The sequence below is a fragment of the Ictidomys tridecemlineatus genome, chromosome 10, assembly GCF_052094955.1.
Source record: "Ictidomys tridecemlineatus isolate mIctTri1 chromosome 10, mIctTri1.hap1, whole genome shotgun sequence".
Lineage (NCBI taxonomy): Eukaryota > Metazoa > Chordata > Mammalia > Rodentia > Sciuridae > Ictidomys > Ictidomys tridecemlineatus.
This window is the reverse complement of record NC_135486.1, coordinates 57,655,999-57,682,498: the sequence shown is the minus strand read 5'-3', so window position 1 is coordinate 57,682,498 and position 26,500 is coordinate 57,655,999. Positions and strand designations below refer to the sequence as shown.

The 26,500-nt window shown below is 35.9% G+C and overlaps 1 protein-coding gene across 1 annotated transcript in view; it reads left to right on the top strand.

Annotated features, from left to right (window-relative positions):
* Kmo (kynurenine 3-monooxygenase) overlaps nt 1–26,500 on the top strand; it is a 50,105-nt gene that overhangs the window by 16,584 nt on the left and 7,021 nt on the right. The window contains exons 4-11 of the mRNA XM_005326575.5: nt 3,244–3,333; nt 6,558–6,606; nt 10,729–10,816; nt 17,723–17,888; nt 21,145–21,216; nt 21,975–22,096; nt 24,165–24,312; nt 26,353–26,410. Of these exons, the coding sequence (XP_005326632.2) occupies nt 3,244–3,333; nt 6,558–6,606; nt 10,729–10,816; nt 17,723–17,888; nt 21,145–21,216; nt 21,975–22,096; nt 24,165–24,312; nt 26,353–26,410 (793 nt within the window). The remainder of the gene's footprint in view (nt 1–3,243; nt 3,334–6,557; nt 6,607–10,728; nt 10,817–17,722; nt 17,889–21,144; nt 21,217–21,974; nt 22,097–24,164; nt 24,313–26,352; nt 26,411–26,500) is intronic.

Sequence of the window (26,500 nt, the reverse complement as noted above, 5' to 3'; positions counted from 1 at the left end):
TTTCTTCTCAGTAAAAGAAACAATGTGTGAAGTAAATATAGAGCCTACATCTTGGGAACAAATCTTTATCCCTCACACATCAGATAGAGCACTAATCTCTGGGGTAGATAAAGAACTCAAAAAATAAACACCAAAACCCCCCACAAATAACCCAATCAATAAATGGGCCAAGGGCCTGAACAGATACTTCTCAGAAGAGGATATACCTTCAATCAACATATATATGAAAAAAAATGTTCATTATATCTAGCAATTATAGAAATAAAAATCAAAACCACTCTAAGATATCATCTCACTCCAGTCGGAATGGCAGCGATTATAAAGACAAACAAAACAATAAGTGTTGGCAAGGATGTGGGGAAAAATATACACTCATACACTGCTGGTGGGACTGCAAATTGGTGCAATCAATATGAAAAGCAGTATGGAGATTTCTTGGAAAATTGGAAATGGAACCACCATTGACCCAGCAATCCCTCTCCTCAATCTATACCCAAAGGACTTAAAAACAGACACTACAGGGACACAGCCACATCAATGTTTGTAGCAGCACAATTCACAATAGCTAAACTGTGGAACCACCTAGATGCCCTTCAGTAGATGAATGGATAAAAAAATGTGGCATATATACACAATGGAATATTACTCAGCAATAAAAGAGAACAAAACCATGACATTTGCAGGTAAATGGGTGGAGTTAGAGAAGACAATGCTAAGTGAAGTTAGCCAATCCCAAAAAACCTAATACCGAATGTTTTCTTTGATATAAGGAGGCTGATTCATAGTGGGATAGGGAGTGGGAGCATGGGAGGAATAGACAAACTATAGATAGAGCAGAGAGGTTGGAAGACAAGGGAAGAGGCATGGGGTTAGAAATGATGGTGGAGTGTGATGATCATTATTATCCAAAGTACATGTATGAAGATACAAATTGTGAATATACTTTGTATACAACTAGAGATATGAAAAATTGTGCTCTATATGTGTAATAAGATTTGTAATGCATTCCTCTGTCACATATAAATTAAAAAATAAAGAAATTAACTGGGAATATGATGAGGGTTGTTCTGCCTTTTTGAGAGGCTGCCTACAGGGACACACGGTATTTTTTTGTTCCCTGCATGGTGAATACTGCCCTAGTCTCACACTGCTTAGGGGAAGGTAAGGTGCTTCTGGCTCCAACACAAGCCACATCCCTTAACACCCATTAGCAGTGATGAAGGTGATGTTTGGCCTCTCTCACCCTGTCACCTTGCCATTTTGTTCAGCATGTGGGTCGAGAAGAGGATGCTCTTTATTGAGCCAACATAAAGACTTCAGTAATAAACAACAGGAACACACTAAAGGTTTACCAATGGAGGGAATAAAAATTTTCCTAGCTATTGGGTAGAACCAGATGAGCTCATTAAACAAGTGTAATTACATGACGAAAGGTGTAATATACTGGACATACTATTTTCTGTCGTTTTAGCCAGGGGTTACAAACTTTCTGTAAATGGCCAAATAAAAACATTTTATGGTAACTGGACTATATATTGTCTTTATTACATTTTTTTTACCTATTGAAAATGTTTTTAAAATCCCTACCTTGCATTGAAGAATTTTTTAAAAAATTATATCCTTGCAAAAATTACTAAAAAATTCCAATAAACAAATATTAGCCAATTTCTTTCACTTGGTAAAATTGCTCAGTTTAAAACACTAAAGGCTTCGGTCCTTGCCTAGTAATAGAGTTAGTCTCTCAGCTATTGTTAATAAGACTTCTAGACACACATGGAGCCACATTGGTTATTGCTTAAAACAACCATTAAATCTGGAGGTTTGTGTAATGCTTTGCCAGGAAAGCCTCATGTTTACTTGATGACTAATGCTAACTAACCATCATTCTGTGTTGCATATGCTGCCAGAGAATTTTAGTGTACCTGCTGGTTCAAATTAAAATTTAAAAAGACTAAATACCATGTAAGAGATGATATAAATTTTATTGGTTTCTACATTCTTGTTATTTTCTTCTGTCAAGAAGGTCTTTGGTACAGATAAGACTGTTTTATGTCAAGCTGGATATAAACCATTCAATTCCTTATGCTTTCATTTACATAAATTTTCAAGAAGTCTCTCTTCTTGCACAAGTCTAGTCACTGAATGTAAACGGTTTTGTATAATAAGCATCAAGTAAACAACTTCTGCAAGGAGGAATTGTTTTTTCTTCAACAGAAGTCTTTCTAAGGGACTTGCATCCTACGAAATTGAATCTTTAACTGCAGTTATTTATGAGTGTTAAAATGCCCATGGGCTAAAACAAAACAAAAATCTGTATCAGTGGATTAATCCATTATTAAGTTACAGCTCTCAAAAACTAATCATTTCACCCCTGAACATTCTTGCACTGTCTTACACATGAGCTTTTGGGGGACATCTCATATCTAAATCATAACATGTTTTGCTACAAAAATAGTGTTTGATTTTGAGATGATGCACCAGACCCATGAAGTGTTAAATGATATGTAGCATTTGTGCCTTATACTACCTGATTAAAATTTGAAAACTCCTGAACTCTGAAACCAACAAGCCCCATGGTTTGAATAAGGGATTGTGAACCTATAGTAAAATTCCCCCACATGGACTTATTATTATGTAACCTCCCATTATCATGAAATTTGTAAATGTAAAGAGAAGTGGCATATTTTTTTCTTGATAATACTATTACTTCCACTGATAATATGTCTTTCTTTTTTCCTGTGGTGCTAGGAATCAAACTCAGGCCTTCACAGGTGCAAGGCAAGCATTCTATAATACCCACAGCTAGACAGTGTGTCTTAGAATTGATCATATAAATAAACATGAGTGCTATTTTGCATTCCTACAGTGGTTATCCAAATAGCAACAGCCTTGCATAAGAAAACCATTTGCAATAAACTTCAAGAGTCCCAAGTTTTACCCCTCAAGATGCCCCTTTATGTCATTATGAGGAAATCACTTACTCTCTTTAATTATAAAACTTTCTCCCTAATCTGTGATGTTTGGTTTGGATCAGATCAGTCAATTAAAAGATCTAAACTTGGAAAAAAAAAACAACTAAAAATTTCAGGAACAGTTTTCACTGCATGTGTTGTTATTTTGCTGGGTTTCAAGGGTCCTTTGTAGTTATTAATATTTGAAAATTACATTTTAAATTCAATGTTTATCTTATTTGCATGAGGTCATGTTATAGTAATTGAAATCACTATTTCTGGCTCATTTCAGGTTATATCCCAAGGTGTTCCCATGCGAGCAAGAATGATTCATTTTCTTTCAGGAAGAAAATCGGCAATTCCCTATGGGACAAAGTCTCAGGTGGGTTTACCCTGAAGATAATGATTTTCACATTGATCAAAACTAGGCCTAATATGAAACCTGCCATTTGCTGGTTGGCTCCTCCTTTTCCTCTCCAGCCCTACCTTTGACATTGCCCACTTCAGTCTAGACTCCAGAAACATATATACTAGTTAATAAGCTAATTCATAGGAGATGCTCAAAACATGACCCAGACCATAATGCACATTCAAAAAGAATTAGTTATGATTACTGTTAGGCCATTTCTTGCCTTTATGCTTTGCTCCTGCTGTTCAGCTGCCTGGGATACCCTTTCCCTCCCATGTTTCTTTACAATTAGAGAAAATTAGTATGTTATTTGTTGTCAGTCATAATGGACAAGAACAACTCTGGAGAGTTTTATAATGCTGTTGCCTTTCCCTAACTAACCTTCTTGCCCCAAAGTTGCTTATAATGGAATGTATAAAATGAACCATAAATGCTTTCAGTACTCCATAATTTCTAAAACAACAGAGGCCAGATGGTAATGAAGAGTTTATAAGTGAAAATTCATTTTCCTGCCTTGTGTTTTTCTTATTTTTCACATAGTAACAACAACAAAAAAAAAACTGGGGAAAATATATATTTTCATCTAATTATGCCTTCTGAGTTTGTTTTCTCAAGATAGAATGAATGCACTAAAACACACATCAGCAAGAGAAAAATTCCAACTTGCTTTATTGTTACCCAAGATTGTCTTATTAAGCACAGAGTGAGGTTCGTATTGTTCCAAGCAGAATTCCTGTTGCAGGTAGATCTCAGACTCACCTGGGACCTTGTTAAAATGCAGAGTCTGATTCAGCAGCGATGGAGTGGAGGCTGAGGTTCTGCAATTCTAAGAAACTGCCAGCTGGTGTTGATGTTGCTGGTCCACAAACCACGCTTTGAGTAGAGAGAAGTGTGTGTGTATTGGGTGGTGGGGAGGGGGCGGTAGAGGAAAAGAAAAAAGAGAACAATAAATCCACAAGAGGATAAAAGTGTTGGTGAAAGTTCCTGTATTGGAGGCCTTCACTGTATTATTAAGAAGGAGGAAATGTCCCTTCCCCCATCCTTCCAGCTACTTCTGGAATCGTAAGAACTGAGTTAATACTAAATTTACAGCCACCCCTCTCCCTGTAGTTTTTGCATCATTATATCTCATTCTAACATAGGAGCCTCCTTGGCTTGTAAGAACTACATAAAGTTGGTATTAACCCCTCAGTTGCACAACCTGTGAAAGTACAGAGCCATTTCCATGAACCCAGGATTTCTTCTCAGGGAACCTACCTTTCCTTGGCCTCCTCTGCCACTTGGCACCTCTCATGTGATATTGGCTGTGTACCACAATAATCCAGTCCTGAAATTCACCCTTTCACTTACTCAAAAGGCCTGTGAGTCTGCTGATTTATGTGTCGCGGAGGGACCACTTTGTTCAAGGAACACAAACAATTTAGAAATCTTCCATGTGCAAAATCTGACTTATAAAACCTTTCTGACCCCCTTCTCTGGCTTTCCTCCTCCATCTGTATTTTATTGTTTGTTCATTAGTCCTTTTCCCCATGAAGCATTCAGACTCTTCCTGTCTGACTGCATCTTGCTGTCTTCCTCCCAAATTGCCCTGGGAACTGTCAAAATACTGTCGAATATACAGAACAGATCAGAGCTCACTCCCAAATTTATATTTCTAAGCCCCTACCCTCAAAGTAGAGAAAGGGTACCCTGCACCTTATTATGAAGCGTTCTCTGTTGGAGGCATTGGGGATGGAGAAAGCAAACACTTTTTTTCCCTAACATATTTGAAATAGCACCACAACTGTTGTCATATAAATTCCCAAAGGAAACTTTTTTTTTTAACTTTTTCTAGGTTTTATTAGCAGTATCTTTTTGGTTGCAAAAAACCACCTTATACCTCTTGATTTAATTATTATTATTTGATCTTCAAAAATCAGCATTTCAGAATAGGTAGTTATAACACAATACTATTCAAAGATCTGAGGTAGACAGGACAGGAACATCCTGGTGTCCCTGCAGGACTGATGTGTCTGTCAGTTCTCAAATAATGCAAGAATCAACCAAACCTGACAACTAACATGGAAAGGATTTTTCCCCACATTAATGTAAATGAATCTTCATAATTTGAATGTTTCTTGACATACTTTGAACACATTTGGTTTAATGACATAAGAAGACCAGAAAACACAACCATACGGCAGAGAATGAAGAGGTTCATTTTAATTTACAGCAAAGACAGGAAGCTCCTCCATTATCATTACCACTGTGGTATGACAACAAGTTTAGATTCAGCTGTTAATGTTAATTTTTACTTTGGGATAAGCTACAGATACATAAATTAATATTTATGTGTTAAAAATATTGTGACATCTCAAGAAAAATTATATGCTTTAAATATTTAAAGCAATAGATTTACCTTGAATTCCAAGGATACATTGTAGTTAGCATAGGCTCTAAGTAGGTACTTCTATACAAAATAATAAATATTAAAAAATAGATTTTATAAGTGCATTATATAAAGATGAATATAAACCAAGATGAATTTGTTACTATATATTTATTATTGTACTTACTTTATTTTTTTCTTCTGTTTCTAAACTAATCTAAAATTAAAACACTTTAACAGTTGCCTTAAAGTGTTGAGGGTCCTAGACCTACCTTGTCTCATGGGACTGTCAATCCTGCTGAATTTTCCTATGAAATCAGAAATAACCAACATATGTCCCAGTGAGGTTTAATCCTGTCTCTGCCAACCTCCAGCCTCACCACAACTAAATCTAACACACACACACACACACACACACACACACACACACACACACACACACCCTTTTTATATTCAAATGAAAGCCTTAGGTAGTCTTTACATTTCTTCTAGTGATGCTATTATTACTAAATTTAGTTACCTAAGATGAAAATATTTCATTTATGACTCATTGTTAAAGTGAAATTACCTTAGTGAAATAATATTTCTTGTACCTACAAGAGAAGGATTTAGTTTTTAATCAAACTTTGAAAAAAATCCTAGTTAAAACTTGGGCATGTATTAGTACATGTATTTGGTTAAAGTGCTTTTTTTAAAAGATCACTTAACTCAATGACTATAAAACTAAGCTTGCAACCTATGCTAAATGATAAAGATTTCCTTTTGCTGAGTAACTTAGAATTATATTTTTTAGTCTGTAGAAACAGTTTCTACTCTGTTTCTCTTGCAGTATATTCTTTCCATAAGCAGAGAAAACTTAAACAAGGATCTACTGACTGGTAAGTCTGATGCTTTTATTTACCAGGTTGAGGACAGCACACTCATCTTGTCACATGATTTTGGGGAATTTTCTTACTCTTGCTTTTTATGGGTTATAAAGAGAAAGGTTATGTACATTTTAATGTCCTTGAAAAGTAGAAGTAATGCAGTGTCTCTTTTTGCTCTTATCAATTATTTAAAGAAAACTGTTTGTTCATTGTGCAAATTCCTGTTGTCTCTTAGGCACTAGCATGAATGAGTGCTCACTCTTGGTGAAGAACTCACAGTCAAAAGGGACAACAGGGGGCTGGGGTTGTGGCTCAGCGGTAGAATGCTTGCTTCACACGTGCAAGGCCCTGGGTTCAATCCTCAGCACCACATAAAAATAAATAAATAAAGGTATTATGTCCAAAAAATAAATACTTTTTTTTTTTTTAAAAAAAAAACAGGGACAACAGAATGGTCAGACAATTTTGCAAAATGACATGATTAGATGTGCATTTCAGAAAGACAAGAAGCAGTGTGGGGGCTGAGAGAGGGTTGCAATCTTGAGGGCGTTGCCATATCCCTGAATGAAAAAACAGGGCCTTGGTTAAGCAACATGTTTGGAGGGGAGGGTGTAGATTAATGATATCTGTAGGAAACCAAAAGAGATAAGGGATAGAGGAGGCTGAAAAAGAGGAACGTGTACAATATAACCCTGAGGTTTCTAATTTGAGTAACTAAAAAGGTTTGCTCATTAATGGAAAAGTCACTGGATTATAAATTAAATTTGTAGTTTGGATAACCAATCCAATCATACCCCACGTACCTTTTGGCCTTTACTAACTTTAAGCATAGATCATTATAGTTTCTTCTCTTCAGCATTTGTACTAAACGGATTCATCTCCAGAAACACATGACGCTTAAGTGTTTCTTTTCTTTTAAACCAATTCCTTTTGCTGTGGTCCAGCAACCTCCTATCTTCAGGGGGCAGAGGCTCAACATGATCTCTCTTTGTTTCCCCACAGTCCCCTCACAGAGAGTTTGTAACATGCCTGTCAGGATGAATTGAATTGAAATGAAATGAAATGAATGGAAGGATTGAACAGATTCAATTGAATGATTTGGGAGAATCATTCTAGCTAATTCATCAAGAACTTTGGAAACAGGGCATGGAATTCTTATTCCCATTCCTTTAGTTAAATTTAGCAGACTATCTTTCGGATAGATAGGTGAGTAAGGTGGAACTGCTTGGTGTGAGATGTATTCATAATGAACCTAAGAAAGCAAATAAACTACAAACCAGTTTTTAGCAGTATAGTAGACCTAAGACAACCTCTTTACAGAAACCTCTAGTTTTACTAAGATAAAAATAATAATAAACATTCTTCGAAGCATCAGGCTTATGTTCATTGATTTATATAACTCTGTCAACAACTATGTGAGATAGGAATTATTTTTTAATCTCAATTTTATACATGGTGAAATGGAGGCTTAGAGATATTAGGTCACGCTGTTAATAAGTAGTAGAATCTGGATTTGAACTTGAGTCTGTTTATTCCAAAGTCCATGCTTTTAATTACTCAGTTTCCGCCTCTAATATCAATGAAACACCTGCTAATACTAAGGTGCTAAAACATGGGGAAAGTACAATCTAGTGGTGCACAGGACATAATTTTATAAACACCACGAATATATTAATAAAATGAATGCTGATTCTCTTAACTCAATCTTCACTTGGCATATAAAATTCTGCATTTCTTTGCAAGGCATAAGATGTGTGAGCCATACGTATTCAGTCAATTATACATGCTCATTTCTCTAACTAAACAACCTCCTGTTGGAAAGGATTGCAGCTAACTGTATCCTTGCATCAACATTTCATGCAGGATTGTTTCATGGTTCACTGTTCTCTGGAATGTTATTAATTGTTAAGCAAAACAAGACAGAAAAAGAATGTGTGATCAGGAAGTGTGATTAAATCCTTCATCAAGCCTGTTGAAACTGGCTTTTCTTTATTTGCAGTATTTCTCAGGGCCTTTATTATACTAATTAGCACTGTGGAGTTTCTAAAGCAGCTGGGGTCACAAATATCAACCACAGGTGTAATTTGCAGCTTTACATAAACAACACTTAAAAAATATTAAAAATGAGTGAAATAAAATTTAATAAGACTTACTGTATATGTATTTTTTAATGCTAGGAATTGAAGCCAGGGTTTTGCATGCCACTGGGCAACACCCCCTGACCCTTAATAAAATATATTAACCTAATATGTTTAAAATATTTTCATTTCAATGTATAATCAATATAAATTATTCATGAGCTATTTTTATTGCTGTATGCATATGTATGTACATATATATTAAGTTGTCAAAATCCAAGGCATGCAATATATCTCAATTTGGACTAGCCACATTCCAAGCATATTTCATGTGACTGGGGACCAGCACAGGACAGCTCAAGGGTGTTCAGTAAGGGTGTTCAGCTAGAGTGTTCAGTATTTCTCTACGTCTTTGACTACAGAACCGTTTTTTTTTTTTTTTTTAAAGCATCATATCCAAAACCAGCATTTGGTGGAAAAATTTGAGTTGCACAATGCTATAAATGTATGTAGAAAATTAAATTAGTAAAAAAAAAAAGTTTATTCTATGAATACCCTTTATATTTGTAAAATGGCTTCTCGGCTATCAGGTAAACTCTGATTTCTGTCAAGTTATTTACCAAAAGATTTTTTTTTATACATAGATAAATTTCTTTGGTTTAGCAACTCTCATATTTAAATATTCAAAAACTTCCAATCTGATATTCAAGACTCCTAAAATCTTCAGACCTTAAATCAATCCAACAAAACACAGCGGAAGAAGACATATTGAGATGAAATGGAGAGACAAATTAGAAATATTGAGTTGGAAGTCAGAACCCGTATCTCATTTTCTCTAAGTTTTTTCAAATTCAGTATTTTTAATTTAATTTTTGACACTCAAAACCAGTACTAAATTAATGTATACAATTTGATGGACTTGTACTTAAATTTTTATTATGTGTGAACTCAAGGATTTTACCTTTTCTTCCAGGATTCTGAGTACTCTAAGATGAAGGGTTTTGAATAAGTCATCTCCAAGATTTATTCCAGCTCTAATACCTGTATTCTGATTTGTACTTTTAAAAACAACAAATAGCCTACTTATAGATCTTCTATTCATGAGCATTAATAGGGTCAAAAATCATTATTGGACTACTGTAATAAAATTTGATTGTTAGTTCAGAAAATAAAATTCACTCTGTTTTATAGATTATTACCAGGCAAAGAAAAAAGCAATAAAACAATTTATTTATTCAACCGTGTTTCATAACTTCTTACTCTTTCCCCCCCTTTCATGTTTCAAAGCTTCTTACTCTTTACTCCTTTTTCCCTTCTAACAATTCCAGTGGTTCCCACTGAACCCCAGCACTAGAGATTGAACTCACTATCACTAAATTATACCCCAACCTTTTTTCTTTTTTATTTTCAGACAAGGTCTTAATAAGTTGCTTACGCTGGCCTCAAACTTGGGATCCTTCTGCCTCAGTCTTCCAAGTCACTGGAATTAAAAGCATGTGCCACCAGGCCTGGCAATATGCCAGTGTTTGATTCCAAAAAGACTTAACAAATCAATAGTCTGTCTATACTTGTGACAATTTGAATTAGAAGTCCAGAGGACTTGCTAAAAAGAGATAGGAAGACATGTATAATATGAGGAAAGGAGTTTGGCTGAATATCTCTAATCATAATAAAACCTTAAATTGGAGCTAACTTTTGAAATATGATGCCTGTTTCGTTACAAGGGCACTAACAATTACTAGAATGCAAGAGTTTGCAGAAATGCAATTGTGTGTGTGTGTGTACATGTGTATGTGTGGGTGTTGTGCTGGGAATAGAACCCAGGACCTTGTGCGTGCTAGGCAAGCCCTCTACCACTGAGCTCCATATTTTTAAAAACTGTGAGCATAACTGATTTTTATTTTGAATTTGCCAAAATTTGTTGAACTACCACTTTAACAAATTTGTTTTACATTGTTAAGAATAAATATATTCTTCCCAGAAAATGATTAAGATTCAATTTGATCAAGTGAAACGATTGAAATGTCTGTTCAATTTCCCTTCTTTGTTTCCTCAGCTGTTGAGAAACACTCCAATGTGAAAGTGCATTTTGGCCACAAGCTGGTAAAGTGCAATCTCGAGGAAGGGATGGTCACAGTGCTTGGGTAATCAATGGGGCAAGTTCTTGACTGGTAGGAGGTGGAGGGGTGGAGGCCTGGAATGGAGAATTGTATCTGTAAACTTTGTTCTTTGTCTCTTTTGAAAGAGTTAAATGATTACTAAAAGGGTAATTCACACAGTTTCTAGACTCAAGAAATTTTAGATTGAAAATAGGCTCTGGGTGCCTACTGATTTGTCTTAATTTTCATTAAGATTTGTCTTAATTTTCATGCTCTCTCATCTTCCTATAGTCTTTGACACTGGAGACCACTCTGCTTCCAATTCGCTCTTTCCTGGAAATAGGTGGCCCTAGCTGCCCTGTTTCTTCTGTCCTCTTTCTGGGTACTCTTCCTCTGCCTCACCTTGGCTGATTGTATTTTTTCTACTGTTCTAAGCATGGTAGCTCATTCTTGGGATCCCCATTCATGACTTCCACAACAACTCATAAAACTATGTGGATTTAAAATGAGCATATCTAGTCTGGGCCTCTGTTTTCAAATTCTCAATCCTAATCAATGAATGTTAATTTCTCAACCACAGATTCATCTTGCCATTATTTCAAATAATCCATATCTTGATCATCTATTTCTCCCCAAACCTTTCCCATTCCCATCTTCCCTGGTATCATTACCAACATAATTAGAACTATTCTTTTTTTTTATTGTTGGTTGTTCAAAACATTACATAGTTGTTGATATATCATATTTCACATTTTGATTCAAGTGGGTTATGAACTCCCATTTTACTCTGTATACAGCTTGCAGAATCACATCAGTTACACTTCCATTGATTTACATATTGACATACTCATGTCTGTTGTATTCTGCTGCCTTTCCTATCCTCTACTATCCCCCCTCCCCTCCCCTCCCCTCCCCTCCCCTCTTCTCTCTCTACCCCCTCTACTGTGATTCATTCCTCCCCATTGTATTATTTTTCCCTTTCCCCTCACTTCCTCTTGTATGTAATTTTGTATAATCCTGAGGGTCTCCTTCTATTTCCATGCAATTTCCCTTCTCTCTCCCTTTCCCTCCCACCTCTCATCCTTGTTTAATGTTGGTCTTCTTCTCGTGCTCTTCTTCCCTAGTCTGTTCTTAGTTACTCTCCTTATATCAAAGAAGACATTTGGCATTTGTTTTTTAGGGCTTGGCTAGCTTCACTTAGCACAATCTGCTCTAATGCCATCCATTTCCCTCCAAATTCTATGATTTTGTCATTTCTTAATGCAGAGTAATACTCCATTGTGTATAAATGCCACATTTTTTTTATCCATTCGTCTATTGAAGGGCATCTAGGTTGGTTCCACAATCTTGTTATTGTGAATTGTGCTGCTATGAACATTGATGTAGCAATGTCCCTGTAGCATGCTCTTTTTAGGACTTTAGGGAATAGACCGAGAAGGGGAATAGCTGGGTCAAATGGTGGTTCCATTCCCAGCTTTCCAAGAAATCTCCATACTGCTTTCCAAATTGGCTGCACCAATTTGCAGTCCCACCAACAATGTACAAGTATACCCTTTTCCGCACATCCTCGCCAGCACTTGTTGTTGTTTGACTTCATAATGGCTGCCAATCTTACTGGAGTGAGATGGTATCTTAGGGTGGTTTTGATTTGCATTTCTCTGACTGCTAGAGATGGTGAGCATTTGTCCATGTACTTATTGATTGATTGTATGTCCTCCTCTGAGAAGTGTCTGTTCAGGTCCTTGGCCCATTTGTTGATTGGGTTATTTGTCATCTTATTGTCTAATTTTTTGAGTTCTTTATATACTCTGGATATTAGGGCTCTATCTGAAGTGTGAGGAGTAAAGATTTGTTCCCAGGATGTAGGCTCCCTATTTACCTCTCTTATTGTTTCTTTTGCTGAGAAAAAACTTTTTAGTTTGAGTAAGTCCCATTTGTTGATTCTAGATGTTAACTCTTGTGTTATGGGTGTTCTATTGAGGAATTTGGAGCCCGACCCCACAGTATGTAGGTCGTAGCCAACTTTTTCTTCTATCAGATGCCGTGTCTCTGATTTGATATCAAGCTCCTTGATCCATTTTGAGTTAACTTTTGTGCATGGCGAGAGAAAGGGATTCAGTTTCATTTTGTTGCATATGGATTTCCAGTTTTCCCAACACCATTTGTTGAAGATGCTATCCTTCCTCCATTGCATGCTTTTAGCCCCTTTATCAAATATAAGAAAGTTGTAGTTTTGTGGGTTGGTTTCTGTGTCCTCTATTCTGTACCATTGGTCCACCCGCCTGTTTTGGTACCAGTACCATGCTGTTTTTGTTACTATTGCTCTGTAGTATAGTTTGAAATCTGGTATCGCTATCCCACCTGATTCACACTTCCTGCTTAGTATTGTTTTTGCTATTCTGGGTCTTTTATTCTTCCGTATGAATTTCATGATTGCTTTATTTATTTCTACAAGAAATACCGTTGGGATTTTGATTGGCATTGCATTAAACCTATAGAGGACTTTTGGTAATATTGCCATTTTGATGATGTTAGTTCTGCCTATCCATGAACAGGGTATATTTTTCCATCTTCTAAGATCTTCTTCAATTTCTCTCTTTAGGGTTCTGTAGTTTTCATTGTATAAGTCTTTCACCTCTTTTGTTAGGTTGATTCCCAAGTATTTTATTATTTTTGAGGATATTGTGAACGGAGTGGTTGTCCTCATTTCCATTTCAGAGGATTTGTCGCTGATATACAGGAATGCATTTGATTTATGCGTGTTGATTTTATATCCTGCCACTTTGCTGAATTCATTTATTAGCTCTAATAGTTTCTTTGTAGACCCTTTTGGGTCTGCTAGGTATAGAATCATATCATCTGCAAATAGTAATAATTTAAGTTCTTCTTTTCCTATTTTTATGCTTTTAATTTCTTTCGTCTGTCTAATTGCTCTGGCCACTGTTTCGAGAACTATGTTGAACAGAAGTGGTGAGAGAGGGCATCCCTGTCTTGTTCCAGATTTTAGAAGAAATGCCTTCAATTTTTCTCCGTTCAGAATGATGCTAGCCTGAGGCTTAGCATAGATTGCTTTTACAATGTTGAGGTATGTTCCTGTTATCCCTAGTTTTTCGAGAGTTTTGAACATAAAGGGATGCTGTACTTTGTCGAATGCTTTTTCCGCATCTATTGATATGATCATATGGTTCTTATTTTTAAGTCTATTGATGTGGTGAATAACATTTATTGATTTCCGTATATTGAACCAGCCTTGCATACCAGGGATGAATCCTACTTGATCATGGTGCACAATTTTTTTGATATGTTTTTGTATCCAATTCGCCAGAATTTTATTGAGGATTTTTGCATCTAGGTTCATTAGAGATATTGGTTTGTAGTTTTCTTTCTTTGAAGTGTCTTTGTCTGGTTTCGGAATCAGGGTGATGTTGGCCTCGTAGAATGAATTTGGAAGTTCTCCCTCTTTTTCTATTTCCTGAAATAGCTTGAAAAGTATTGGTATTAGTTCCTCTTTAAAGGTTTTGTTGATCTCTGCTGTATACCCATCTGGTCCTGGGCTTTTCTTAGATGGTAATCTTTTGATGGTTTCTTCTATTTCCTCAATTGATATTGGTCTGTTTAGGTTGTCTATATCCTCCTGACTCAATCTGGGCAGATTATATGACTTAAGAAATTTATTGATGCCTTCACTATCTTCTATTTTATTGGAGTATAAGGATTCAAAATAATTTCTGATTATCTTCTGTATTTCTGAAGTGTGTTGAAGTCTCCCATGATTATTGTATGGTGATCTATTAGACTCTTGAACTTGAGAAGAGTTTCCTTGATGAACATAGCAGCACCGTTGTTTGGGGCATATATATTTATGATTGTTATGTCTTGTTGGTGTATGATTCCCTTGAGCAGTATGTAGTGTTCCTCTTTATCCATTTTGATTAACTTTGGCTTGAAATCTATTTTATTTGATATGAGTATGGACACTCCTGCTTGTTTCCACAGTCCATATGAGTGATATGATTTTTCCCAACTTTCACCTTCAGTCTATGTATATCTTTTCCTATCAAATGCGTCTCCTTTAGGCAGCATATTGTTGGGTCTTGTTTTGTGATCCATTCAACTAGCCTGTGTCTCTTAATTGGTGAGTTTAAGCCATTAACATTTAGGGTTATTATTGAGATATGGTTTGTTCTTCCAGCCATATTTGTTTATTAATGCTACTAAACCTGATTTGTTTTCCTCTTTGATTATTTTCCCCCCTTTACTGTCCTACCTCCCACTGTTGGTTTTCATTGTTGTTTTCCATTTCCTCTTCCTGTAATGTTTTGCCAAGGATTTTTTGAAGAGATGGTTTTCTAGCTGCAAATTCTTTTAACTTTTGTTTATCGTGGAAGGTTTTAATTTCATCTTCCATCCTGAAACTTAATTTCAGCGGATACATGATTCTTGGTTGGAACCCATTTTCTTTTAGTGTTTGAAATACGTTATTCCAGGATCTTCTAGCTTTCAGAGTCTGTGTTGAGAGATCAGCTGTTATTCTGATTGGTTTGCCCCTAAATGTAATCTGCTTCCTTTCTCTTGTAGCTTTTAAAATTCTCTCCTTATTCTGTATGTTGGACATCTTCATTATAATGTGTCTAGGTGTGGATCTCTTATGATTTTCCACATTCGGCGTCCTGTAGGCTTCTAGGATTTGGGATTCTGTCTCATTCTTCAAGTCTGGGAAGTTTTCTCATATTATTTCACTGAATAGATTGTTTATTCCTTTGGTTTGGAGCTCTGTGCCTTCTTGTATCCCAATGACTCTTAAGTTTGGTCTTTTAATATTATCCCATAATTCTTGGATGTTCTGGTCATGGTTTCTTAGCAGACTTGCTGAGCTGTCTATGTTCTTTTCAAGTTGAAATACTTTGTCTTCATTGTCTGATGTTCTATCTTCTAAGTGATCTACTCTGCTGGTAGTATTCTCAATTGAGTTTTTAAGTTGGTTTATTGCCTCCTGCATTTCTAGGATTTCTATTTGTTTGTTTTTTATTACCTCTATCTCCCTGTGAAATTGATCTTTTACTTCCTGGATTTGTTTATGTAGTTCCTTGTCAATGTGATCTTTCATTGTCTGATTTTGCTGTCTCATGTCTTCCTTGAGACTCCAGATCATCTGAAGCATGTATATCCTGAACTCTTTTATCTGACATTCCATCTGTTGCAGCTATTACCTCTTCTAAAGTTGAGTTGAACTGCATTGCTTGTGGTCCTTTCTTTCCTTGTCTTTTCATACTGCTCGCGTTTCTTTCTGCTTGGTGAAACTGTTGTGTTTTTGAAATTTTCCCTCTATTTATTTATATTGCTCTTGTATAGTTGAAAAATCTCCCTTGCAGGGCAGGTAGTGGCTGTGATCCTCCTCCAATTGGGGTGATCTGTCTACCACGCTGGCGGGCCACTAGGTCTGCTCTGCAGGTAGGTCGCAGGTCCGCCTACCCTGCAGGTGCGTGGAGCAGCTCTGTCACTTCGCAGGTTGCTGGGCCTGACCTGCCCGTGGGTCGCAGGACCGCCTTACCTTGCAGGTGCGGGGGGAGGGGCCGGCTCCGCCCCTCAGCAGGTTGCTGGGCCTGATCTACTGGTGGTCACAGACCCGCCTACCTTGCAGGCACTGGGGGAGGGGGCGGGCCTGCCCCTCAGCAGGCCGCTGGACCTCTCCTGCTGGTGGGTCACAGGTCTGCATACCTTGCAGGCGCTTGTGGCAGCTCTGTCACTCCTCAGGTTGCTGGGCCTGACCTGCCCGTGGGTCGCAGGTCCGCCTACCTTGCAGGTGCAGAGGGAGGGGGCGGCTCATAATTAGAACTATTCTTGATGTGACCTTTTTCCTACTTTTACCCATTAAAACTATAAACACACTGCAGTCTGTCTTGAACCCCACTGACTTACAGGTCTGAATTCCTTCTTCCTGCTGCCCAGCAGTGTCCTGCTCTCATCCTGCACATGTAAGCTATTGCTATTACCTGCATTTTGCCTCCACTTCAAATTTTCTTAAGTGAGTTTTCTTAAATTACCACTCTTAATACATTATCCTTTTACTGGAAAAAATTATTTTTCCCTCTGCAGTAAGTATTTAAACCTTTTATCTTTGCATCCTGATTTTTTTTTCTCCCCTCCACATATTTGACATTTTACAGATATCCCTACAAATCTATGGGCTCCTTATCCACAGATTCAGCCAATTTCAGATCAAAACTGAAAAAAAAATTGCATCTGTACTGAGCATGTACAGACATTTTTTTGGTTATGATTCCCTAAACAACATAAATCTTTACATAGAATTTACATTGTTTTAGGTTTTATAAGTAATCCAGAGATGAACTAAGAAGATGGGAGGATGTGCATCTGTCATATGTAAATCCCACCCTATTTTACATAAGGAAATCAGCAGATTTTGGTATCCTGGAACCAACACTGAGGAATAAAGAGGGACAACTGTATTCTAGTGTTAAGCTTATCTTCTGATACCCTTTGCTCAAGCCAAACTTGTTAATCCTAGAAATTCCTGATCACATCCATGCAGTTGTTCATACATTCATTTACACATCTGGAATGTATAAAAGTACTGTTCATTCATGCACTTGGAACACCTTACCCTTTTCTCAAGATTCTCTTCCTTCATGCAGAGAAACCAACTCCTTGTCACACTTTCATGGGCTAATAGGTCTTCAATAATCAGTACGTTTGTCTATTATTCTCATTCTCATAAGCAAAACCATTACTGGGATAAATGTTTTCACTTTAATTTTATATCTGCTAACTCAAAGCTCTACATTAGGCACATGAAAGTGAATTTTTTGATTTACCCATTGATCTACTACTTTTCATACCTTAAGAGAAGTACATCATCATTTTCACCAGATTATTTTTGTGGGTGGATGTGGGGGGGAGGGAATGGTGATGATTCATTCTGTTTTTCAGATCTGACAAAGTCCCCAAAGACATCACTTATGACCTCATTGTAGGATGTGATGGAGCATACTCAACGGTCAGAAATTACCTCATGAAGAAACCGTGCTTTGATTACAGTCAGCAATACATTCCTCATGGGTACATGGAGTTGACTATTCCACCAAAGAATGGGGATGTAAGTCCTTTCCCTTTCCACATCCCTCTCCCTAGGAGCGAAGGAGAGTATTCTAGTGTAGTGGCTCTTAGTGACATGTCTTGAGCAGTTTTGAGGTCTACCACAAGAACTTTGTAATCGATAGCAAATCAGATGTACAGGTATCACTTTAATAACATCATTATATCACTCTCACTCAATCTTTTGATATGCTTTCTTGAGTGAGAAAGAAAAGTGTGTAGTTTTAACCACTCTACTGGAAACACACATCGAATTTGTATGATTATGATAATGTCATTTGTCTATGTTCTCTTGGGAAAAGAAAACAGATTGGGACCCAATTCTCCAGTACACTGACAATCCAAGATATTTATAACCATGATTTAATTAAATTTTAAATAATAAATAAACTATTGTAAAGAGATTTTCATTGTGTTTTCTCATTCCCTAGTATTTCTGTTAAACAATAAGTGTCATCAGAGGCAAATAAGTGTATGCAAATTTTTACATAAAATTTGTTTTCATACATTTTATTTTTAAAAATAAAAATTTTATTTTAAAATATTTTAATATTTACATGTGAAATGAAATATGTCTTTAAAGTATAAAATTAAATTTAAAAAATTTAAAACATTCTAATATTTTAAATATATAATAAAAATTTAAATTTTATTTGCTTTGTCATTACCAAATAAAAATAGGAACCTGTTAAGGATAATTAAAATATTAACAAAAGCAATAAGAATTTTGACTTCTAAAAGGTGTCAGTAAATGCTTGATTTGCCTACAAAATAGTCATTATAAAGGTGCTGACTTAATCTATCCTAGCTAGTCAGTTTGGGACAGCTAGTCAGTTTGGGACAGCTAGTCAGTTTGGGACAGTGGTGTTGCATACCAGCCAACTGTATAGGTCAGTCAAATCCATATTTCAATGTTTTATTGCCTTTTTATTTCTTACTCCTGGTCAAAATATATTCATTAATTTTTCAGTGATTACTTTATGGTTTTCAGGTAGGTCCTATTCTGGATTTTTCAGGGTAACAGAATTCTGTTGAAAAATTGTCCTAAACTTAAGTAGAATAGTTCCTACCAAAGTAGATTTAAGACAGCCATTTATTTTCTAGCTGTAGATAATTAATAGCAATGATTAGTGCATCCTTTTTTTTCAAACACACTCTTTTATGAAAAAGTGCTTTTTCTCTTGTTTGTTTGCATTTGTTTTTGAGATGGGATCTTGCTGTGTGACCCAAGCTGTTTTTGATCTTCCTACCTCAGCCTTCCAGGTAGCTGGGACTACTTAGCCATTTAGAAAGTGCTTTGACATGGCAATATGACTCAGACATGGGAACATTTTTACATGAAACCCCCAAACCCATGAAAGTTTCTCACTTTTCCTCTCCCCTGCCCTTTTCTTTCTTTTATCTAATGTAATGTATACAACAGACATTTGTACTCTTATCTCTGGTGATTAGAGTGGGAATGAGAGATTGGTTAAAAAAAAAAAAGGTCTTTGGGTTCGTGTGTGTGTGTGTGTGTGTGTGTGTGTGTGTCTGTCTGTCTGTCTGTCTTTGGGTTCATGTGTGTGTGTGTGTGTGTGTGTGTGTGTGTGTGTCTGTGTGTGTCTGTGTGTGTCTGTGTTTTGTGGTGCTGGAGATGGAACCCAGAGCAAGTTCTCTAGCACTAAGCTATACCTCCAGCCCTGGAAGTTCATCTTAAAAGTTGTTTTTGTATAGATAACTATTTTGCCTTGTCCTTTTATGTTTGGAGGGACTTACCGTGAGTGGACTAATGGGATTTTTCTGAGTCTGACCTGGGAATTGCTATTCCTAAGGATATCTACTGAGATCATGATTTGGTAATATAGAGGCTGAATATTTAAAGGATTATTTTCTAGGATCATGGAGTATGTGTGAATATTAGTATGTTCTTGGCATCCTACCCTCTCTCTATCTCAATGACATAGAAACCATTTTCTGAGGAAAATAGAAAATATATATTATATTCCAAACTATTTCTAATTACTGTTGCAGTGAATGACAAATAAAATTGGTTTCAGTTGTTAATTCTCCTCACTCCTTAGCTTTTGGAGTTTTAATGGTAACATGGTCACAGATACAAAAGATAGCAGGAAGGGAAGGCAAGGATGTTTTCTTCTTGCAGGCTGGCCTCCTCAGGACCCTCCTCAAATGCTAGGCTCATTTATGCCCCCCTGTCTGGTTGTGCACAAAGCCACTGTCTTTTACTTCTTACCTAATCTATGTTTTCCCCTTTTATACAAATCCCTTCTTTTAACCACACCAGCCCCCAAGTACTTCCCTGCCTGGCAGGCACAGACCCTTCTCCTGAGACACAAAAACCTTAATACAGTGTGAAAATGCCAGGGTGGACACCTAGCCTGCCTGGACCCTAGCTGACCTAATCCAGTCATCTGCTTGCGTAAGAAATAAGCACAGGATGGAAAAAGGAAAAGTAAATTTTATGCACTTAAATCAAACTTGGAGAAGCAGCTAGATTGTTTCTCCACCAGTCCCACACAAATGGTTAAAGTTTATACAAATAAAAGTCAGGTGACACATGTAGATTTTGCAAGGCTGTTCTTAGCCAGAGAATGTGTCCGTTTTAATTTCCTTGGCATCTGTCCTCAGCATGAGGAAGATATTATTCTTCCTCAACTTTTGTTGAGGAAGTTTGGGAGCTCTCTGTTTCAATTACACTGTTCTTTTAGTATTTATTCCACTAAAGAGATAAGACTCCTTCCTACTATTTATGTTGTGGGAAACAAAATTTTGTTAGCCTTGTGAAATTTAAGCTTAAAATTTTCCTAGACAGTATAAAAAAGTACCAAAATAAGGTCTAAATTATTATGTATACATATATATATACACACACACCTATATATCTACCCTCATATATATTTTGTTTATTTGTATTATATATGTTTGTTTACACAAATATATGTGTATGTGTATATATATTATATATATATGCATATGTGTATGCATGTATATGGAAAAAGAGAAAGAGAGAAAACATTATAGCATGTTTTCAATCTTGAATTATACCTGGTATCAAAAACCTACCTAAGGTTGAGCTTATAAAGACAGAATGTAAAGTATTTTCTAACCAACTTCTATTTTGTGTAGCAGCAGATAAGTGTATCACAATGTATATTATATTGATTGAAATTACTGTGAAAACAATATAAAGCAGAGTCAGTTTTATAGATGTGTTATATCCAAGAACTAATCAAACATATATATGCTTTTTATTTCTGCAGTATGCCATGGAACCGAATTATCTGCATATTTGGCCTAGAAATACCTTCATGATGATTGCACTTCCTAACATGGTACCAATTCTCATTTTGCATCTATAATTAATGTTTTTTGTACCTAGTATGTGAACACCTAATTGATCTCTTCATTGTTTAATCAATTTAGTGATTATATCTGAAAGCTTAAGATTATTGCAGAAAAACCTGGGAAGGAAGTCCAATTATTTATTTTGGAAAGGAGGTTTAACTTAGTTTAATGAATAATGGGAGTTTATGTGTCATCTCCATCAAAAACAGTCTGGAAGAAAATGCCACCCCCAGTAAGGTGAAAGAGATTTAGGTTACATATTATGAAGAACCTCCAGCTTTCAAGGTCTGTAAGACATTGGAATATACATTATCAAAAAAGAGCTTGGGTTTTCTTTCATTAGACCCTGAGGCTTTTTTCCTATGTAGATGTCATCATCTGTTCTCTGGTTGGTCTTTTTCCTCCTGTTGCTGTCTATCCTGTGGTCCAGTGCCTTTGATACTATCTTAAAAACATGAAAAAGAAAAGAAATAAAATCAACCAATCTATTAGTAATCTAAGGAGTGTAGTGTTTGCTTAGTGAACATGGAAAGTTTAGATGGTAGAACTTCTGCTAATCAATAAGCAAGGAAGCCCAGAGCACCCCTGGAACTTAGCAGAGCTTTCATCTAGAGATGGGGACAAAGTGATGATGCCTTTTCTGTCTGATTGGACATTCCTTACGGGAGCTCCTTGGTCCTTAAAAGAAGCCCTGCAATTTAGGAATCTACTTGCCTTTCTCACTCTGTTTCTCTTCTTCTCACAGAACAAATCTTTCACATGCACTTTATTCATGCCCTTTGAAGAGTTTGAAAAACTTCTAACCAGGACAAATGTGCTGGATTTCTTCCAGAAGTACTTTCCGGACTCCATCCCTCTAATTGGAGAGTAAGTTTCAAAATGCACAGTTATGCCTTTTGCTTTATTGGTTTGAATTATTCCAAAGTCAAATAAAGGTTATGCAACTTATTTGTTTTGATTAAGCAAGACGGATTATGAAGTAACCTGGACAGAAGTCTACATAGAGCAAAAGTCTAAGTGAATGTTCTGCTGTGAGCAGGAATTCTGAAAAAGTTCATGCCATGTCCAGTTTCTCCTGGAAAGACAAGCCACCAGTGTCCTAGGGCTGTCATGTATCTGTGCAGGCTCCTCAGGTTCCTTGGGCTCCTTGGACTTGGCTGTGTTTCCTTCTACTAGGAGACACAGAACAGATACATCTAGCAACCTCAGTCTCAGATCCAACACTTACTGGTTATATCAGTTTTCCTGTCTTGGGTTCCTCATGGTAAAATGCTGATAAATAATAGTACCTAACCTGAAGCATTACTATGAGGAGCCAATAAGATCATGCTTACAAATCATTAGACAGGACCTGTAGACATTAGGTTATATACAATTGACAGCTGATTGTATTAGCTTTCTGGCTTTAGATCTGCTGCTACTCTTCCTTTATGTCTTAGTCATCATGTTGCATATAGGTCCAAAGGAAGGGTATGTCATTACCCTTCTTCATTACCCTTCCTTTGGACCAGGTTATGTACTATCGGAAGGGCCCCTCCTCCCACTGACTTTTCCTCCTGGAAACCAGCTCTGTTTGTGCACTAATGATATCTTTATGAAGGCAACCCAGTGCTGCCAGAAGAATATATGTTACTCTGTTCAGACTGCTGTAACAAAAACCCCTTGACTAGGTGGCTTATAAATGTCAGAAATCTATTTCTCAGAGTTCTGGAGGCCTGGAATGTCCAAGAATAAGGTGCCAACAGTTTCAGTGTCTGATGAGGGTCTGCTTCCTAGGTCATAGAAGGCAGTTTCTCCCTGTGAACACACACCGTAGAAGGAATGAGGGGTCTCTCTAGGGTCTCTTATGAGGGCATTAGTCACATCTCATGGTGGCTCTGCTATCATGATCTAATCACCTCTCAAAGGCCAAACACCATCACATTGAGGATTGGGATTTCAACATATGAATTTTACGGAAACATAAACATTCAGGCTATAATAGAGCAAGATTTTAATATTGCTTCAGCCCCTTATTTTCTCTAGTTTCACCTTTAAAATGGTATCATAATTCCTACTTTTTAGGGTAGTTAAGAAAATCCAATAAACAAGGAGAAAGGGATAGTTTACTGTTGGCCCTTAGTAAAAAGGATCTTTTTAAAAATTGCTAGTTTACCTTCTTTTCCTGTAGACAAAAATCAGTCTGTATTGATCTCTCCTCAAACATGGAATGTGTCTGCACATCACATTTAGCCCTTATTACTTTTAAATTTTTTCCATGGCTATTTCTTGCCTCTCCAGTCAGATTTAAGATACTTGAGGGTATGTACTGTTTCTCTATTTATAGTTTTCACAAAGCCCCTATAGATGCATTATAAATGCTAGAGTTTTGTTTGTTTTTGTTTTATGTCTTAGTCATCATGTTGCATAATAAATCTCTTGAATTTTTCCTTCTGAAATTTTGTGCCCTTTGATTAACATATTCCAGTCCCTCTAAATACTATTTTGGTTGCTATTGTTCATTTCCAAATACATAGGATTTATATTAATTTTAATTTTGGTTTGTTGTAGACTAATCAAATGCATAATAGTGTTTGTTCAATATTTCCATAGAATACTAAAGTATACCAATGCATTTAAAAATTCCATGACTTATGTGCATGATAATGTCTTCATGACATCACATGTGACACAGAAATATTTCAAATTGTTCAAATGTGGTCAAGCTTGTTCTTTTGGGATATGATTAATATTGTGGTAAATCAAGAAGTTAATTAGAACAATGGAATTTTAAGACTGGTAGAAATTTCACTTTTCCCTTTCCTATTTTCTTCTTGACATTCTTGTATGTTTTTCAGTAAAATCTTGTATTTAAAAAGCCAACAACTTTGAAAGAATCCAGCAGAATTTAATACTAAGTTTAAAGTCTTTTTATTCTGCTTACTTTCTTCTGAAGGCAAGCCCTGGTGGAAGATTTCTTTTTGTTGCCTGCCCAGCCCATGATATCTGTAAAGTGCTCTTCCTTTCACTTTAAATCCCATTGTGTGCTGATGGGAGATGCGGCTCATGCCATAGTCCCATTTTTTGGGCAAGGAATGAATGCGGTGAGTTTTTTGTTTTGTTTTGTTTTTCCCCTAGGTAGGTTCTAGAAATATTTCCAGGTTAGTCTCAACCTAATTGTCTTAAATAAAAGATAAATATAAGATTATCCCCATATGATAACCAAGAACATAGTCAATTAAACAATTGTACCAATTGCTTAATTAGATCAATTTCCTACTCTAGTCAGGATTTGGATTATTTGCTCCAATATCCAATGTAGAAAAAAAAAAGCATAATATAGTATTCTGTTCAGTTGAAAAAATATCAATAGCTCAACATTTGGAAACTTGGTTCTCAGTAATTGAAGATTTCATTTTTTTATTAAATTTTAATTTTTTAGTTGTTGATAAAACTTTATTTTTATTTATTTATATGTGATGCTGAGAATTGAACCCAATGCCTTACACATGCTAAGCAAGCACTCTGCCACTGAACTACAACCCCAGCCCTCAAGTCTTAATTTTTAAAATAAAGTTTGCATCTGTTTCTTCTCTACTTTTTCTTTCTAAAGGAAAGAGAAACATGATTGACAGGGTTAACTAAAATTCTGAAATGAATTAAATGTTGAATACAACTGCCATCATGGAAATTTTAATAATCTGACCAGAAAGAAATTTCTGAAAAAAATAGTGCTTAAATACTGAATGTTATTTACAAAATTCTAATTAATTTTCTGTATGTGTTTAAGTATGTATGTGCACACACATGCATGCTAATAGTTTATTAATCATTAGTCACGTTTTGTTTTAGTGATTAGAATATATTCTAAATTTTAAAAGAGCTTTTTTTGTGGGGGGGGGGAGAAAAAGCATTCATTCATTTATTTTTTAAAAAAAGAGCCTTTGAATGTAATCTACTGCATTTTCCACAGAGCAGTGGTAAACATTTTGTATTACTGAAATTTAAGAAGATATCAACTGATAATGGATTAAGCATCCAGGTATTAGAAAGTCTGTGTTCAAATCTTACCTCCAAGGTGTATTATAGTGTATTCTTGAACAACTAACTTACTTTATCTTTACTTTCTCATTTATAAAACTGGTACTTTAATAGTATCTACCTCAGAATTTTGTGGAGAGTAAATGCATTATTTGAAATGAGAAATTAAAACTGTTAGGTGAACCTTGTATGCTATCTTTCATTTCTAAATTCCTATGCCATTAAAATCCTGTATTCTGAACTGTAATTTATTTGACAAATAAATTTACTTACTTTAGATGTGATTTCTATAATGGATGTTAAGTATATTTTTAAATGTTTTTATATCTTCTCTAAAATTATAGTTTAATTTGAGCCATGCATAATGATGCAAACCTGTAATCCCAGCAACTCAGGAAGCTGAGGCAGGAGAATCTTCCTGTTTGAGTTCAAGTGCAGCCTGAACAACTGAGGGAAACCCTGCCTCACAATAAAAATAAAAAGGGTTGGGATGTAACTCAGTGGTAGGGTTCAATCCCTAGTACCACACACCAAAAAACAAACAACAACTACAACAACAAAAATCTTATAGTTTGAATTCCTGGAAAACAGGAAACAATTTTTTATTTTTCTTATTCCTCACTACATTTAGCATAGCACTTTATCAATTTTGATTTAAGAAATTTACTTTAATCTTGAGGTATAGGAACTCAATTAATTTTATCCTATCATTAAATTGTTCTAAATATGAATCTTAAAGAACTGAATGGTTTAAATATTAAATTCTAAACTTCATGGTAGAATAATATGGTTATTTGTTCTTTTCAAAGGAGAACTGGAACCCATTGACATTATAGTAGTATAATTTAAATATTTGGTCCTACTCTCTATCACTATAACCATATAAATATGAATTGAGCAAAGACAGCACCATCAAACATGCCGTTGATGGTCTTTTATCATCCTAATTCAGTGCCAGGTAATAACTGAAGTGCTATGTACTGGCTGAAGATAAACAGCTTATACATTATACTCACCGATGCACCTTCTGTTTGAAATTGAGCAGTTTGTAATTTTTAATTTATCATTTCATTTATTTTTTCTCATTGTTTTTCTTGTTTCAGGGATTTGAGGACTGCTTGGTATTTGATGAGCTAATGGATAAATTCAATAATGATATTAGTAAGTAAAATTTCTCAAATGGTCATGGACTAGCCCTACTGACTAATTGTAAGCCTAATTTTGATCCTCAGTGATCACAAACCCATGCTG